Source organism: Antedon mediterranea, chromosome 3, assembly GCF_964355755.1.
Source record: "Antedon mediterranea chromosome 3, ecAntMedi1.1, whole genome shotgun sequence".
Taxonomy (NCBI): Eukaryota; Metazoa; Echinodermata; class Crinoidea; order Comatulida; family Antedonidae; genus Antedon; species Antedon mediterranea.
This window is the reverse complement of record NC_092672.1, coordinates 36,381,713-36,396,051: the sequence shown is the minus strand read 5'-3', so window position 1 is coordinate 36,396,051 and position 14,339 is coordinate 36,381,713. Positions and strand designations below refer to the sequence as shown.

At 32.2% G+C, this 14,339-nt stretch overlaps 3 protein-coding genes across 5 annotated transcripts; 2 read left to right on the top strand and 1 right to left on the bottom strand.

The window, feature by feature from the left end:
- The first annotated feature begins 94 nt into the window (after positions 1–94).
- LOC140045426 (vacuolar protein sorting-associated protein 37B-like) lies at positions 95–6,861 on the top strand. Of its 3 annotated transcripts, XR_011844581.1 has the most exons (6): positions 118–204; positions 943–1,309; positions 1,550–1,721; positions 4,517–4,599; positions 4,976–6,340; positions 6,571–6,861. XR_011844581.1 is itself a non-coding variant. In XM_072090311.1 (5 exons), the coding sequence occupies exons 2-5, from the start codon at positions 992–994 to the stop codon at positions 5,294–5,296; spliced, it is 894 nt and encodes a 297-aa protein (XP_071946412.1). In that variant the 5' UTR covers positions 95–204; positions 930–991; the 3' UTR covers positions 5,297–6,861. The 3 variants fall into 3 exon arrangements, 2 of the variants coding, with proteins under 2 accessions (XP_071946412.1, XP_071946411.1); XM_072090311.1 differs by having other exon boundaries at positions 95–204; positions 930–1,309; positions 4,976–6,861; XM_072090310.1 differs by having other exon boundaries at positions 4,976–6,861.
- A 198-nt stretch (positions 6,862–7,059) lies between these two features.
- Positions 7,060–8,747, bottom strand: LOC140044355 (dnaJ homolog subfamily C member 30, mitochondrial-like). Its single transcript, XM_072088834.1, has 2 exons — positions 8,634–8,747; positions 7,060–8,300 (listed from the first exon to the last, which is right to left on the bottom strand). The coding sequence occupies exons 1-2, from the start codon at positions 8,745–8,747 to the stop codon at positions 7,686–7,688; spliced, it is 729 nt and encodes a 242-aa protein (XP_071944935.1). The 3' UTR covers positions 7,060–7,685.
- A 257-nt stretch (positions 8,748–9,004) lies between these two features.
- LOC140045428 (18S rRNA (guanine-N(7))-methyltransferase-like) lies at positions 9,005–14,336 on the top strand. Its single transcript, XM_072090318.1, has 10 exons — positions 9,005–9,160; positions 9,660–9,697; positions 10,212–10,307; positions 10,840–10,922; positions 11,029–11,125; positions 11,846–11,942; positions 12,579–12,715; positions 13,063–13,111; positions 13,782–13,927; positions 14,120–14,336. Exons 1-10 carry the CDS (start codon positions 9,116–9,118, stop codon positions 14,172–14,174), a joined length of 843 nt encoding a protein of 280 aa, XP_071946419.1. The 5' UTR covers positions 9,005–9,115; the 3' UTR covers positions 14,175–14,336.
- The last annotated feature ends 3 nt before the right edge of the window (positions 14,337–14,339 follow it).

Below are 14,339 nucleotides of genomic sequence, written 5' to 3'. Positions count from 1 at the left end.
ACTTATTTCTCAAAATTCCTGAAAAATATTGAAGAGATGAGCTAAAACAAATATGTTTTGGTTTCTTGAATATGATTGCATAGAGGGCGTAAACCATTAATTAGTCACCGACGTTATGTTTTTTCCGTCGTCATTTATTTCGTCAAACTTCATTGTTATGGTATAAATCGTGGTTTACTGTATTGATGAAAGCCTAAAAAACTGGTAAGTTTGTATAAGATAAATCCTAAACAACTTATAATATTGTAGTCTGTTTGATATACTATCTGTCTCTCTAGTTAGGCCGCCGATCCCCGCTATGGATTCTCATCCCTAGGCGCTGGCGCTAGGCCTGTGTAGTGTAGCCATCACACACAGTCAAGACGGGTAGTAGACGACCGGAACAATTTCGTCTTGCTCACTGCATGTGCTGGCGGACAAAGTAAATCGTATCCTGATTCACCTTACAGAGGTTGAGAGGCCACAGAGGTCGAGCCTCTGATGAGCATACAATCTCACCTGTGTGAACTTTAATATTTGTAAGATCTAAAAAAAAATGAAAGGTTTTGAATTGAAAACAAAAGATAATAATTAAATTATTGAAATGGAAATTTTATTTTATTTAAAAATTATTTAATTTAATTTATTAAATTTAATTGTTTTATAAAAATTATTATATTTTTAAATAAATTGGAAAAATTGTGTATAGATCTATAGGGCCTCTAGGCTATACTATTTTATTGAAAATGTGTAAAAATGTAAAATAGATTAGACAGTATTTCTTGTTCTCATGTAAAACCATATGGAGTTATACTATAGCATAATTAATTAATTAGGCACTTATAAGTTATATATATCTTCTTTTTATTATAAAATACATAGAAACATAAATGATAATCACAATCAAATTCAGAATATAACAGTTATATTCAGAATTTGAATTAAACTAGTTTTATTTTACAGAATAAGAAAGATACAAGTTGTTTGGTTTTAGGAGAAGAGATTGCCAACTATGAGTTATATGCCATCATATTCCTACCCACAACAAAGGGCTCCCTACCCAGTCCAGCCTCCACCAACATATCCACACCAACAGCGATATCCAGTACCTTACCCAAGTCATCAACAGTATTCCAGACCTCCACAACCTGCTCCCCAACCAACACAGTCACCTGTACGTCCCCCAATACAACCCCGACAACCAGCCCCAAAACCACCGGTGAAGCAACCCAGCCAGTTCCCGCAGTTAGATAAATTAACTAAAGAAGAACTACAAGATCTACTTGATAATGAAAATAAGGTTATTGATATTGTCACGGATTTAGATGTAGTAAGTAATCTAAAATTAGATTCATCATACTGTAATGCTCAATTTTCAACATTTTGTGAACTAAAGGCTTTCATACCATAACCGTAACATAACATAACACTCGAAGTTCTCTGATCTTTACGAAATGGAGCTATATATTATTATTATTATAATTATAATTTTATTATTATCTTAACATATGTACAGTTATAAACAGAAGGAAATTGTAGAATAATGTCAGATTCAATTTCTTGTTCACAGGTAAAAGCGGACAAATTAACTTCTGAAATGTTTTTAGCTGAGAATCGTAGCTTAGCAGAGTACAATTTATCAAGAGAACCACGATTAACAGAAGGTAGACAGACACTTGCAAGAGCATATGCGAAAAACCAGCAACTTAGGGAGACATTTGAACAGAACATGGCCAACCTTAGTAAGTTGTAAATCATGCATAAAAGATGTCACGAAATCTGAGAAAAGTAGCTACACTAGTGGGCGGACTGAATTTTACTGTGTATAACTCCACCTATATTAAACATTGCAGATATAAATATTGAACAAAACATTATTATAATTAATATATATAATATTATTATAAACAAAATGCCTATTCAATTTAATGAAATGAAAACATGGTTATTCCAAAATTGTTGTACCTCCATGCTTTTTTTTATTAACTTCACAATTTGTACAATAATGAATGTTTGGAATTAGGCTGATTTAATAGCATGCTTTTCTAAATTGACAACAAGCTAACAAACTAAAGCATGAGTAGAATTTCGCAATTGAAACAATATTTTTTTTCAGGAAAATTCAATTCAATAATTAATTATAAAAAATTATAAAGTTTGCAAAGTCACTTTAAATCATTTAATGCATAATAATTTGCATTTTACTGATGCATGCTCTCAACTTTTTTTCTTTTAATACCAGTAAAAATCAACCACATTGAAAAATGATCCACTAATAATTATAATCAGTAATTCATTAATATGCCTGTTATGATATAATATTTTATGACAGCTCGCCCTAATAATGCATAATATTGTATGACAGGCCAGCGTTATACATATAATATTTTACTACAGGCTCTGAAATACATTGTATATGTCAGGCCCTAACCATGCATATCGTATACCTGGCCCTAACCATGCATAAAATTGTATGACATTACCGCATTAAGCATCTTGGTTCCAATTGGTGATTTCACATACAATCCCTGAACATGATTTTATAATCCCAGAACAGAAACAGAAGGAGGCGATAATTAACTCTGATCAAATTCCTGAAACAAATTCAAAAAGTAAGAAGTTGTTTTCTAAATTGCATGAAAACTTACTTTGACATTCTTAGTTGTGGTTATAAATTGTACTGTTGTTAGCAGTTCATCCACTTCTGTTTTTCTCTTACTTCTCTTTATCAAAAAAACATGCAGATTACTTCTCCTTAAAGATTAATTGTGCCCCTGAAAAAATAATTCTTAAAAAATGTTTTGTTGAATATGCCATTTCAATGTCACCTAATAGTTATCCACATTGACCAAAATTGGATTTAAAAAATGCATTTACTTAAAAAACTGTAATTTAAAGCAAAAAAAAATAGTGCAATTGGCTGCCAGCCAATGGGTTTTTGGTTAAATTTAACAATTTATTTTGTCATTTTATAAGTGAAAACATTAATTTTTTCAGTTATTTTTTCTACGGAAGTGATTACCTTTATTAAAACTTCAAAATAATATACAGTATTTAAAGTCTGTTTTATTAATCTTTAATTTTCATGTTTTTGGGGACAATACATTAACTAGTTACAATTTATTCTTTCAACCCCTCTCTCTTTTATAACACTAGAGGGTGAGCTCGCTTCGCTCGCTCCCCCTCTAGGAAGTGTAGACGATGGTTCTCGGAATGATAATGTTCTCCTTATACATTTTCTGTCGGTTACCATTATTGAAAATGCTTGACATTCGTAAAACTGAACTACTTTGTTTCACAGTGTTTTAGATGATTAATAACATTTTAAAGTATAGTTTTTATTGTTTGGTAGGGCCCTTTGGGGAGGCGGAGGTCATTTGAGGGAGGTGCTTATTCGAGGGATATATGTTAAATGTTTTAGTTCTAATAATATGGTAACATTTATAATCAAATGAAATCCTCTCATAGATATGAAAAGTGGTAAAAAAGAATAACAAATGCTTGGTAAATTGCAGATAACAGTGCGGTGAATTCTACTACAAATAGTATAATTGTGTTATTATAAATATGTGGATGGACGTTTATTAGATAGTTGGGTTGTGGGGGGGGGGGGGGTTATTATTCAAAGTGATGTTTTATTGGAGAGGCGTTTATTCAAATGAATACCATCCTAATAATTATTAATACATTATTTAATTTAATCATCTTTTGAAACTAACTGCCGTGACAGAGTGGGCCCAAGAAAGAAGACATTACGGCTTGCAACATGGGAAGACATCTCGGTCCTAACGGGACACAGGAAGATAGCCTACAGTTATTCCTGCAAGCTTACTCAATAAAACTCAGCTATCGGGATTTCACTCGAAAAATGTCTTATCAAATCTCCCTATGTAATTGTATAATACTATTCCCCACAATATATTCTGATTCTTTATGGCGTATATTTAATTTGATCTTTATTAATTTGCAGTATAATTCCTATTATTTAACTACTGTACCTTCACACACGTGTGGTATGTTTTAAAATAAACAAAAAACTGAAATGGCTATGATTAATGGCCAATTTTTTTTCGTCTTCCAAAGGGACACTGTATTGATTGATGGAAAGTGCCTGTTTCCAGTCACCTTTAGGGTCAAATCTATTATTCTATTATTTTAACTGCTCCCTTGTGTATAAAAGAGAGAAAATATTTGAAACTAAGGTGAACTTATCTTAAACCCGGAAATTACTTTGACCGGGAAGAATTGAAATTGAGAGGAAAATCCAATGTTGAAATCATAAATGTTGTTAAAAAACTCTTTATAACATCTTCCTAAGATATAAATATGGAACAATAGCGTCGGCGTGCACACTAATGTTATCAAATCTACGTTTCGCGGTACATCTCGGATAGATAAGGTAGGTATCCAAGGCGGAGATTTGTAGAGAAGTTTTTGCATTGTGCTCGCCTATGTCAGAATTAACCATAATTTATATATAGATGTGTGTATGTGTTTATACATAATTATAATCATGCTATTGTTCATAATTGTTTAGGTATATTGTCCAGTAAACACTCCTTAGATTCTGTCTTGGAATTATTACAAGCGTCGGCTTCACAGGCTGAAGATGATGCTGAGGTAAGTAAGGCCTACAAACATGTGCCTAAAGCTCTGTCTACACTTAAAAGTTTATGTAACAAAAAATGGGATGTGCCCAAATATGCTAGTGATATGTCCAAATATGGTAGTGATATGACATCATCATGTCCTATATGAGCAAATCACATTTTGTTGTCACATATTAAGTTTGATAGTGTAGAGGAGGCTTCACAGAGTGGAGTTGTGGCTTCAGAGTGGAGTTGTGGCTTCAGAGTGGAGTTGTGGTTTGGTAGTTATGAGGCTCGGCTACCAATCCAAGGGTCCTGGGTTCGAGTCCTGTCATATTTCAGGATTTTTTCTAATGACAAATTACAACTCCACTCCCATAATATTGATAATTATTATTAATTTGCAGGAAATAGCAGAAAGGTTTTTAGATGGAAAAACTGAAGTTGATGATTTTGTTGAGGAGTTCCGTGCCAAACGGCTGGTGTACAATTTAAAGAAAACAAAGTCGGAACAACTTGAAAAACTTGTACGAACACCGCAGCATGTAGCCTCATATAATACCCCTCCCCAAGGAGCCACACCCCAAATAGCCCCGCCCCAAGGATCCCCGTACCAACACCCATACTCATTAAATCAAGCCTACCAACCACAGATGAGCGGTGGATACCACAATACCCAGTATATGCCTCGTCTTGCTATGCCCACCCTCGGGTCATATCCTAGATAAAGCAATTTTAGCCATAATAAATTTAATATAGAATAATATATTTATTTAGACGAACCTTTCTTTTTATCGCCTATTCATCAAATTTATGCGCTAAGTGGTTGTGAATTTAATTAAAAACACATTTTTAATTTGGGCCAAAAAAAATATGTAGAATTTCCTCAGTACACTTACAATTAAAAATCAGGATAGATCGTAATTTCGCAATAATAAAAGAAAATCGGCCCTAGACATTTGGGAATGTGGACAACACAACTCAAAAGATTTAATATACGGATAATAATACAGTCTCTGGAATTGTTATTCTATCTATATGTACGTTATTACAAAAATAGTCTCCTGGCTGCCATGGGTCTATAAAGATTCTAGTTCATGCTTTTGCTATAAAAATTAAGTTACTATTTAATAGTAACAGCTTAATAATTCTATTTGTACTCAGCAATTTAATAAGATTAGTGTAAATATTCTTTTTTTAGATCTTTAAGGATTTAGGTGTGCATAATGATACTCAGAACAAGTGTTTATTTAAAATAAACACATTCATATATGATTTAATTTTCTTATTTCCTTTTTTTCTATGTTGCAAACATAATAATAATAAATTTATTGTAAAATAGAAATTCAAATTATATTATGGATATTAAACTCAGTAAACTGTCATTTTTCAATAGATTTATCCTCAAAAACCGTAATTCAAAAAAAGTAAAGCTCTGTCTACACTATCAAACTTTATGTGACAAAAACAATGTGATGTGCCCATATATGGACATGATGATGTCATATCACTACCATATCTGGGCATATCACTACCATATTTGGGCACATCACACTTTTTTTGTCAAATAAGTTTGATAGTGTAGACAGAGCTTAAAGAATATAAAACAGGTAGAAAACAGGTAGAACCCTTCCTTTGGTACATGCCTATTTAATGGGACACTTTCCTCTGATATGAATGCGGAGATATGTGTTTTAGCACTATGACCAACTCCTATTAAGGGGACACTTTGGGGTCCCAATGTGTCCCCTTAATGGTGTCCCTTTAATGGGGTCCCAATGTGTCCCCTTAATGGGTGTTTTACTATAAACTGTATATTAGAAGACGTAGTGTATAAATATTAAAGACTAGATTTCACAATGTAAAATATCGTATGTAATAGATAATAAATTCACTTAAACTCCTATTAAGGGGACACTTTTTTGGGGTCCCAATGTGTCCCCTTAAATGGGGTCCCAATGTGTCCCCTTAAATGGGGTCCCAATGTGTCCCCTTAAATGAGGTCCCAATGTGTCCCCTTAATGGGGTCCCAATGTGTCCCCTTAAATGGGGTCCCAATGTGTCCCCTTAATGGGGTCCCAATGTGTCCCCTTAATGGGGTCCCAATGTGTCCCCTTAAATGGGGTCCCAATGTGTCCCCTTAATGGGGTCCCAATGTGTCCCCTTAATGGGGTCCCAATGTGTCCCTTTAATGGGTGTTTTACTATATACTGTATATTAGAAGACGTAGTGTATAAAGACTAGATTTCACAATGTAAAATATCGTATGTAATAAATAATAAATTCACTTAAATGAATTGGCTATTGTTTTCTTTAAATTTTTTTTACAGAAACCACACTCTGCAAAACTTTTGATTGTTTTTTTTTAAATGAGGTTTGAGATAAACTTATAAGTTGCCATGTCTGAACAAAAATCAGAAATGAAAAACTAAACGATTTGATTTATTTATTCTCATTCAACATATTCTATAAAATATAAATTGAAAACAATTGTCATTTAGAATCTGAAAGTAAATTGATATAATTTATTAATTACATAATTGAAATGAATTGATATATAAATAATTGAGTTTCCATTGATAAATACGCATTTCATCATGAAATAGCAATTAGAGCCTTGAACATCATGTAGACACTTTTTTGTAATGTTTTGTTTTTGAGTTCATGTTGTGTCCGTTGGATATTGTGTTCTGACAGCAGAGCAAACAGAATTTCTGTTTTTTTCTTAAAACAAATGAAAATAAATGATACTTGATATATCAATGAAAATATATTATTTTAATATTTAAATTGTTCATACATAGTTTATATCTGATGTAAAGCTCTGTCCACACTATCAAACTTTATGTGACAAAACAAATGTGATGTGCCCATATATGGACATGATGATGTAATATCGCTACCATAATTGGGTACTTTACACTTTTATTGTCAAACTTTTTTGATAGTGTAGACAGAGCTTTAGTTAATGTGAGAGAAGATTGCACATTGACTCTTAAATCATGATAAACTATGGTACACGCTTGAGGAGACTGTATATCCAACCTAGTGCAAGCAAAATGTTCTTTTATGTTCATCAATAACATTTTAAATCTGAAATATATATTTATTATGCAACTACTTTATAAACAGCAATCCAACGACAACTGAAATGACTGCTGCAGATACCAAGAATGTCATACTAGTTCTATACACTTCATTTATTTTATCAAATTCTTTTTGACGCTTTTTCCGACTTTTTCTTTCTCTCTGTTCTCGATCCAAAGCTTCTCCGTAATGTGCACGAAAGTATTCGTCAAAATCGTACATCCTTTCGCCTTGATCATTGTAAACTTCAGAGCGCGTGTTTCTTATCTTCTTCTCTCGTTTTCGTATAAGAGGTTCATCTCTCACTCCGTGAGTAAGATCCCGCGAACTATATATACCATTATCGTATCGTTTTCGTAATTTTGCATTTGAAAGTACACTATATGCTTCGTTAATATCAGAAAATGAGCTTGCTGCTGTAGGATTGTCCTGATTGCGATCTGGGTGGAAAGCTTTGCTCAGCTTATAGTACGCAGACTTTATTTGCGCTTGACTTGCTTTGGGTGTAACTCCGAGAGTATCATAAAAACTAGTTCTTGATTTGACTCTGCTGGCAAATGTTCTGAAAATGTGTAAAACATTGTGATGTGATTTCTGGATTTCATGTATGCCTCCTGCAACACCCAATGTTAACACCAGATGCCTCTGAAAATAGAATTCACAAGGTAGATAGTCAGAAATATATTTTAAAATAAAATGTCTTGAATTAATTTAATTAAAATAATTATTAAATAAATACAATTTCACAAAAATACAGACTGAAACATTCTTACAATATTTTGAATGAAATTTAGAACAGATCACTTCCTTAAAATGTCACCCTGTTTTTCAGCCTACACAGACCATTTTATTCCCACAATTTTTTTTTTTTTTTTTTTTCAAGGCTAGCCTAGGCCTAGGCCAAACTAAAGCTTGGCCTTGGTTCGAAGAATATGAACAATATATACAGTTAAAACATTGCAAAAACATCTAACTTACATTAGGGTATCTTAATGTATATTTATTGCCATAAATACATCTGAAATTGCAAATACATTCTACTTTTGTAAGACGCTGAAATGTCGGCGAAACCAACGATAACAAGGCTGACATTTTTTTTTGGCCGATACCATTATTTATGATCTGAGAAATTAACTATGTATAAACTAAGTGTATTATAAATAACATTTGTAAATCAGATAAACAATAACTTATTTACAATTCTGTTTTATTTTACTTAAAAATTGCTTAGACATTTTATTTAGTTACTCGTATTTGGAAGAATTTACCACACGAAATAATTTTACCTGTTTACTAAATGAATTTGTCTACAATTATGAACTTTGACATTTTTAAAACCCTCAACTTCAGATCAAACACAGCACATGCCAATTATTTCTTTAATGTTTTCAATATAAAACTATGTTTAAGTAAAACAAAATATTGTTGCACATAGTTTAAGTATTATATATTTTTTTATAATGGCTTCTGGTAGACGACCAGAGCACAGAGCTCCTCCAGAAATTGTGAGTAATAATATTTTAATAAAAACTCAACTTCAAGGTAGGTCTAGTTTAGTTAGAGGCCTACGTACGACTACGTCCTGTTGTTGTTGGTATTATGGCTAGATATGATAGAGACTGGAGATAGGCCTGCTCTCTGCTGAGGCTGTAGTGTTGTTGTACAGAGTTTAGTTCAGTAGCAAGCCCAGGCTCTAGCCTTCAGAAATAGTAATAGTAGGCTGCTGCTGAAGGTTATTAGAGGCCTAGGCTATGACATGATTGATAGTTCTTTAGTTTGTTCACATAAACATAATTATTAATAATATTATTGCAAAATGGTGTAATAATATAATTTTATGTCAGATCTTGTATCTTGTTGCCTTGATTAGATCCCTTGTCCTTCAGATGGGACTGAGTGTGGTGTATGATATGTCCCTCATACATGTCAAATTAAGTCGCTCTTGTCTACAATTACTACAAATATTACCATCACTTTTATAACTGTTTATTTTTCTTTCAATAGTTTTACAATGAAGATGAAGCAAAAAAATATACTTCAAAGTGAGTCGGAGGCCTACCATCATATGTTTCATCTTAAATCATGAATATAAAATTACATATACTGTTACAGTTAACCGATATAATTAATAATAATAATAATTATCAATAAAGATTTTTTAATACTGTTAATGGTAGATTCAATGTTGCTAAAAAAAACATTTGTATTTTCACAGGTTATCTAGAAAAATAATCTTACAATCACACTTGCAGTATTGGGGTTTAAAATATCTGTAATTCTTTGGTCCAAAGGATTAAAATCCTGTCAGATGTCAGGATTTCTTCTTGTTGATAATACTCCACTCCCAAAAACTTTATACTTTGTTTTTGTAGAGCAACTTGTGTGTGTATGTTGTGTTAATTTATTGTCACCTGCTTGTCCGGAGCGTAAACTTTTTGCTGCGATTGATAAAAATAAAATAATAGTAGTCACTAGCAAAAAAATCATTTAGATCCAAATGATTATTGATATTATAATTAGATTTAAATCAAAGTTGTGAATTACCTTTCTTTTCAGCACCAGAATGATTGAAATCCAGATGACAATGTCTTCACGTGCTATAGAACTACTTGCTTTGCCTCAAGACACCCCAAGTTATATTTTAGATGTTGGGTAAGTATATCTGCTGTTATCAAGAACATAATGCGTTTATTTTACCACTTCTTACATTTATAGATTTTCTTTGACAGAGCCGTAGCCACCAGTACGGTTGGTTAGGTTTCAACATGACCACTTTTTCACAGTAGCTTTTGACAACCCAATGGCTTGAATAGAAATTGATACAAGATAACTTTATTGTTAAATAGATTTGAAATTGGTTTTTTCTCATGACAACTTAATATAAAAATAGAATAAAATCAGTAAAATGTTAAAACAAAAAGTAAAATACACAGTACAGTAAAAATATCCCCTTTCTTGCAAAAAACAGACCACTTTTATTAATTCTCATCTACATCCCTGTTTCACAGATAGAAGCATAGACAGGAGCAGTGTAAAATTCATGTGATTATATTGTTCAGTGCATTGAGAGCTTGCTTATAATGCGCTATATAAGATTGAACTACTATTATTATTATTGTTGTGTAATTGTTACCTATCATGACAGCCCTGTGTTACTATTATAAACATGTTTCTTATTGGTCAGATGTGGGTCTGGTCTGTCAGGAGAGTGCCTTACAGAGGATGGTCACTATTGGGTAGGCCTTGATATAAGCAAAGCAATGCTTGGTAAGTACAGTGTGATGAGTTTATAATATTATATTTTATAATATTTACTCTTTTTTTCACATTCATAGTCCACTAATTATGTAAATTTAATTTTATACTTTTCAAGATATTGCTCTAGAACGGGAATGTGAAGGAGATCTGATTCATAGCGACGTAGGTCAAGGGTTATTCTTTCGGCCTGGTACATTTGACGGTGTCATCAGGTAAAAATACCAATAGAATTATATAAAGTAATTCTAAGCTCTGTATCAAACTAGTTTGACAAAACAATGTGCCCAAATATGGTAGTGATATACCCTAATATGGTAGTAATATGAAATCATCATATCCAATCAATCAATCGTTCGATTTATATAGCGCCATTCCAACATTTATTGCTCATGGCGCTGTAAAAAATCAGAAAAAGCGAGTTTTGAGTAGTGACTTAAAGTGACTCAATAATGATGTGTGTTTAATGTTCAAGGGTAGGTGGTTCCAGAGCCTAGGTCCAGCAACACTGAAAGTCTGATCTCCCCAACTATGTTTGCTCCTTGGAATGTCCAGTAGCACCTGATGACTAGATCTTAGTTCTCGCTTTCCCTTCTTGACTGTCAACAATTCTGAGAGATATTTTGGAGCTATTTAGGCATCGGAACACCAGCAGCAGGATCTTAAATTTAACACGTGACTCCATGGGTAGCCAATATCCGTATTGTGCACATCACATTTTGTTGTCGCATAAAGTTTATTTCCCCGGCACAACACACCAGGCAAACGGCTAATCTGATTGGCTCATAAACAGATATCCTAAATGATATACATTTTGTGTGTGGACATCAAATAAAAAACCATTGGTCTCACTTTGTTAGAGAATGTATGAGTTTATTTCATGTGATTACTGTAAAATAATTGGTTGAATTGAATTTTGTTTAATTATTCCATAGTATATCTGCATTACAGTGGTTATGTAATGCTGATAAGAAATCACACAATCCACCAAAAAGATTATATAAATTCTTCTCAACTCTTTATGCTTCATTGGTAAGTATTACAATTGTAGATATTTACTTATTTTGGTGTCCATTTTGTTTTATTAATTATAAGCAGAACACTCTCCACATGGTGGTGAGACCAGTGTTTCACCAAACCTTTAACCTTTAACCAGCTGCTTTTAAAGATGTATTGTCCCCTGAAAAAATAATCTTCTAACATTTGTTTTGTTGAATATGCCATTTAAATGTCACGTAATAGTTGTCCACTTTTAACAAAAATTAAATCGAAAAAAAAAAATGTATTTACCTGAAAAAACTAATTTAAAATAAAAATAGTCAAATTTGCTGCTAGCCAATGGGTTTTTGGTTGAATTTTACAATTTATGTCATTTTATATGAGAAAACGTTTTTTTTTTTTTTCTTTGTACAGAAGGGATTAACTTGATTAAAACTTCAAGATAACCTATTCAAAGTCTGATTTAATTAATCTTTTAAGTTGTTTTCATGATTACGATCCTTTGTAAGGTGGTATTCATACTCAAAAGTGTGTAGTTCAAGTCACTTTCAATATCACAGCATTAATTTAATTAAAATACAGATACAGATTCATTTTAATATCCAATATAATAGAAATTAAAGTGCTCATATAAATAAATTTTAAAGCATGTTACTTGTGTTTTTTCAGAGGCGTAGCAGTAGGGCTGTTTTTCAGTTCTACCCCGAGAATTCTGATCAGCTCGAGTTAATCACATCACAAGCAATGAAGGCTGGTTTTACAGGAGGATTGGTGGTTGATTACCCAAACAGCACAAAAGCAAAGAAGTTAGTATCACTACCAATTAAAAGTTTCACATTTATATTGCTGGGCAGTTGAGAATGTATATAGAGTTGTGGCTTGGTGGTTATGATGCTTGGCTACCAGTCCTGGGTTTAAGTCCTGTCATATGTCAGGATTTTTTGTAATGACAAATTACAACCCCACTACCAAAGACTTTTTTTAGTGTAAAAATCACCTAAACCACCTAATTGTTGTTATATCCAAGCCCATGGGACTATACTTGGTCATATATACAGTATATACAATATATATAAAATAATATGGTCAAAAGAATGAAACATTTTTCATTTGTTGCACAACTTGGTTGACAAATTTGATTTCTTTGTTACAGAATGTTCCTATGTTTATTCACTGGCGGTGTCAATACACAACTTCCAAAGGTAATCATTATAAAGAAACCTTTTTATTTAAATTTTAATTCAATGACGGCCATGTGTCTTCAGAAGAAGATGGCTACAAGAACGGTAACAGAACAACACATTGGTCTGGAAACATTGGTCTGGAAACATTCGTTTGAACAAGTTTTAGTTGTTGGGACTAAGTGTAGTATTTTCAAGTTATCATTCGGTGTAAATATGTACTTTACAGAACATGCCAATTGAAATGCTAGAAAATCGGTTCATTAATAACTGAATAAAATAATTATTAAAGATGTATTGTCCCCCTGAAAAAATATTCTTTACAATTTTTGTTGTTGAATATGCCATTTTAATATCATATATTAGTTATCCACTTTTGAACAAAAATTGGATTGAAAAAATAGTTACATGAAAAACTGTAATTTAAAGCAAAAAATAGTCAAATTTTTGGTTGAATTTAACCATTTATTTTGTCATTTTATAAGAGAAAACATGATTTTTTTTAATTTTTTTTTTTATGCAAACGTAACTTGATTAAAACTACAAAATAACCTATTCAAAGAATGATTTAATTAATCTTCATTTTTCATGTTTTTGGGGGACAATATATCTTTAACATAAGTCGAAGCCCATTCTGTGCAATATTTTGCCAAGTACTTCATTCTTTCATTTTATTTTGTAAACTTATTAGGGTTTAGGTACAGAGGAATCGGCCCAGTCACAAGCTAAATACAGTGACTCACGAAACAGATGGAAAAAGATGAAGGGAAAGTCAGTAAAAAAAAGTAAAGATTGGATACAAGAAAAGAAGGAAAGGAGGCGAAGACAAGGAAAAGGGTATGATGTTGTGCTCATATATGGACATGATGATGTCATATCACTACCATATTTGGGAATATCACACTTTTTGTGTCAAACTAGTTTGATAATGTAGACAGAGGTTTATCCTCATACAATGAAAATAATGATTTATTTAAAATTATATACTGTACAGTATTATTGAAATTTACTGTTGTTTTTATTTTGTAGCGACGTGCGACCAGATTCAAAATATACTGGTAGAAGGCGGGCTGGTAAATTTTGAGATTGCAGCGAACATTATTTTTTTCCCAGAGTGAAGCAAATCGCAACTATTTTATGTAGTTATAATACTTATGCAGTACTGTATATGGAATGGTTAAAAAATGCTGGAAATAAAACTAAAAGAAAAGTTTATCCATTTACATTCATTTATTTGATAAAGTACAAC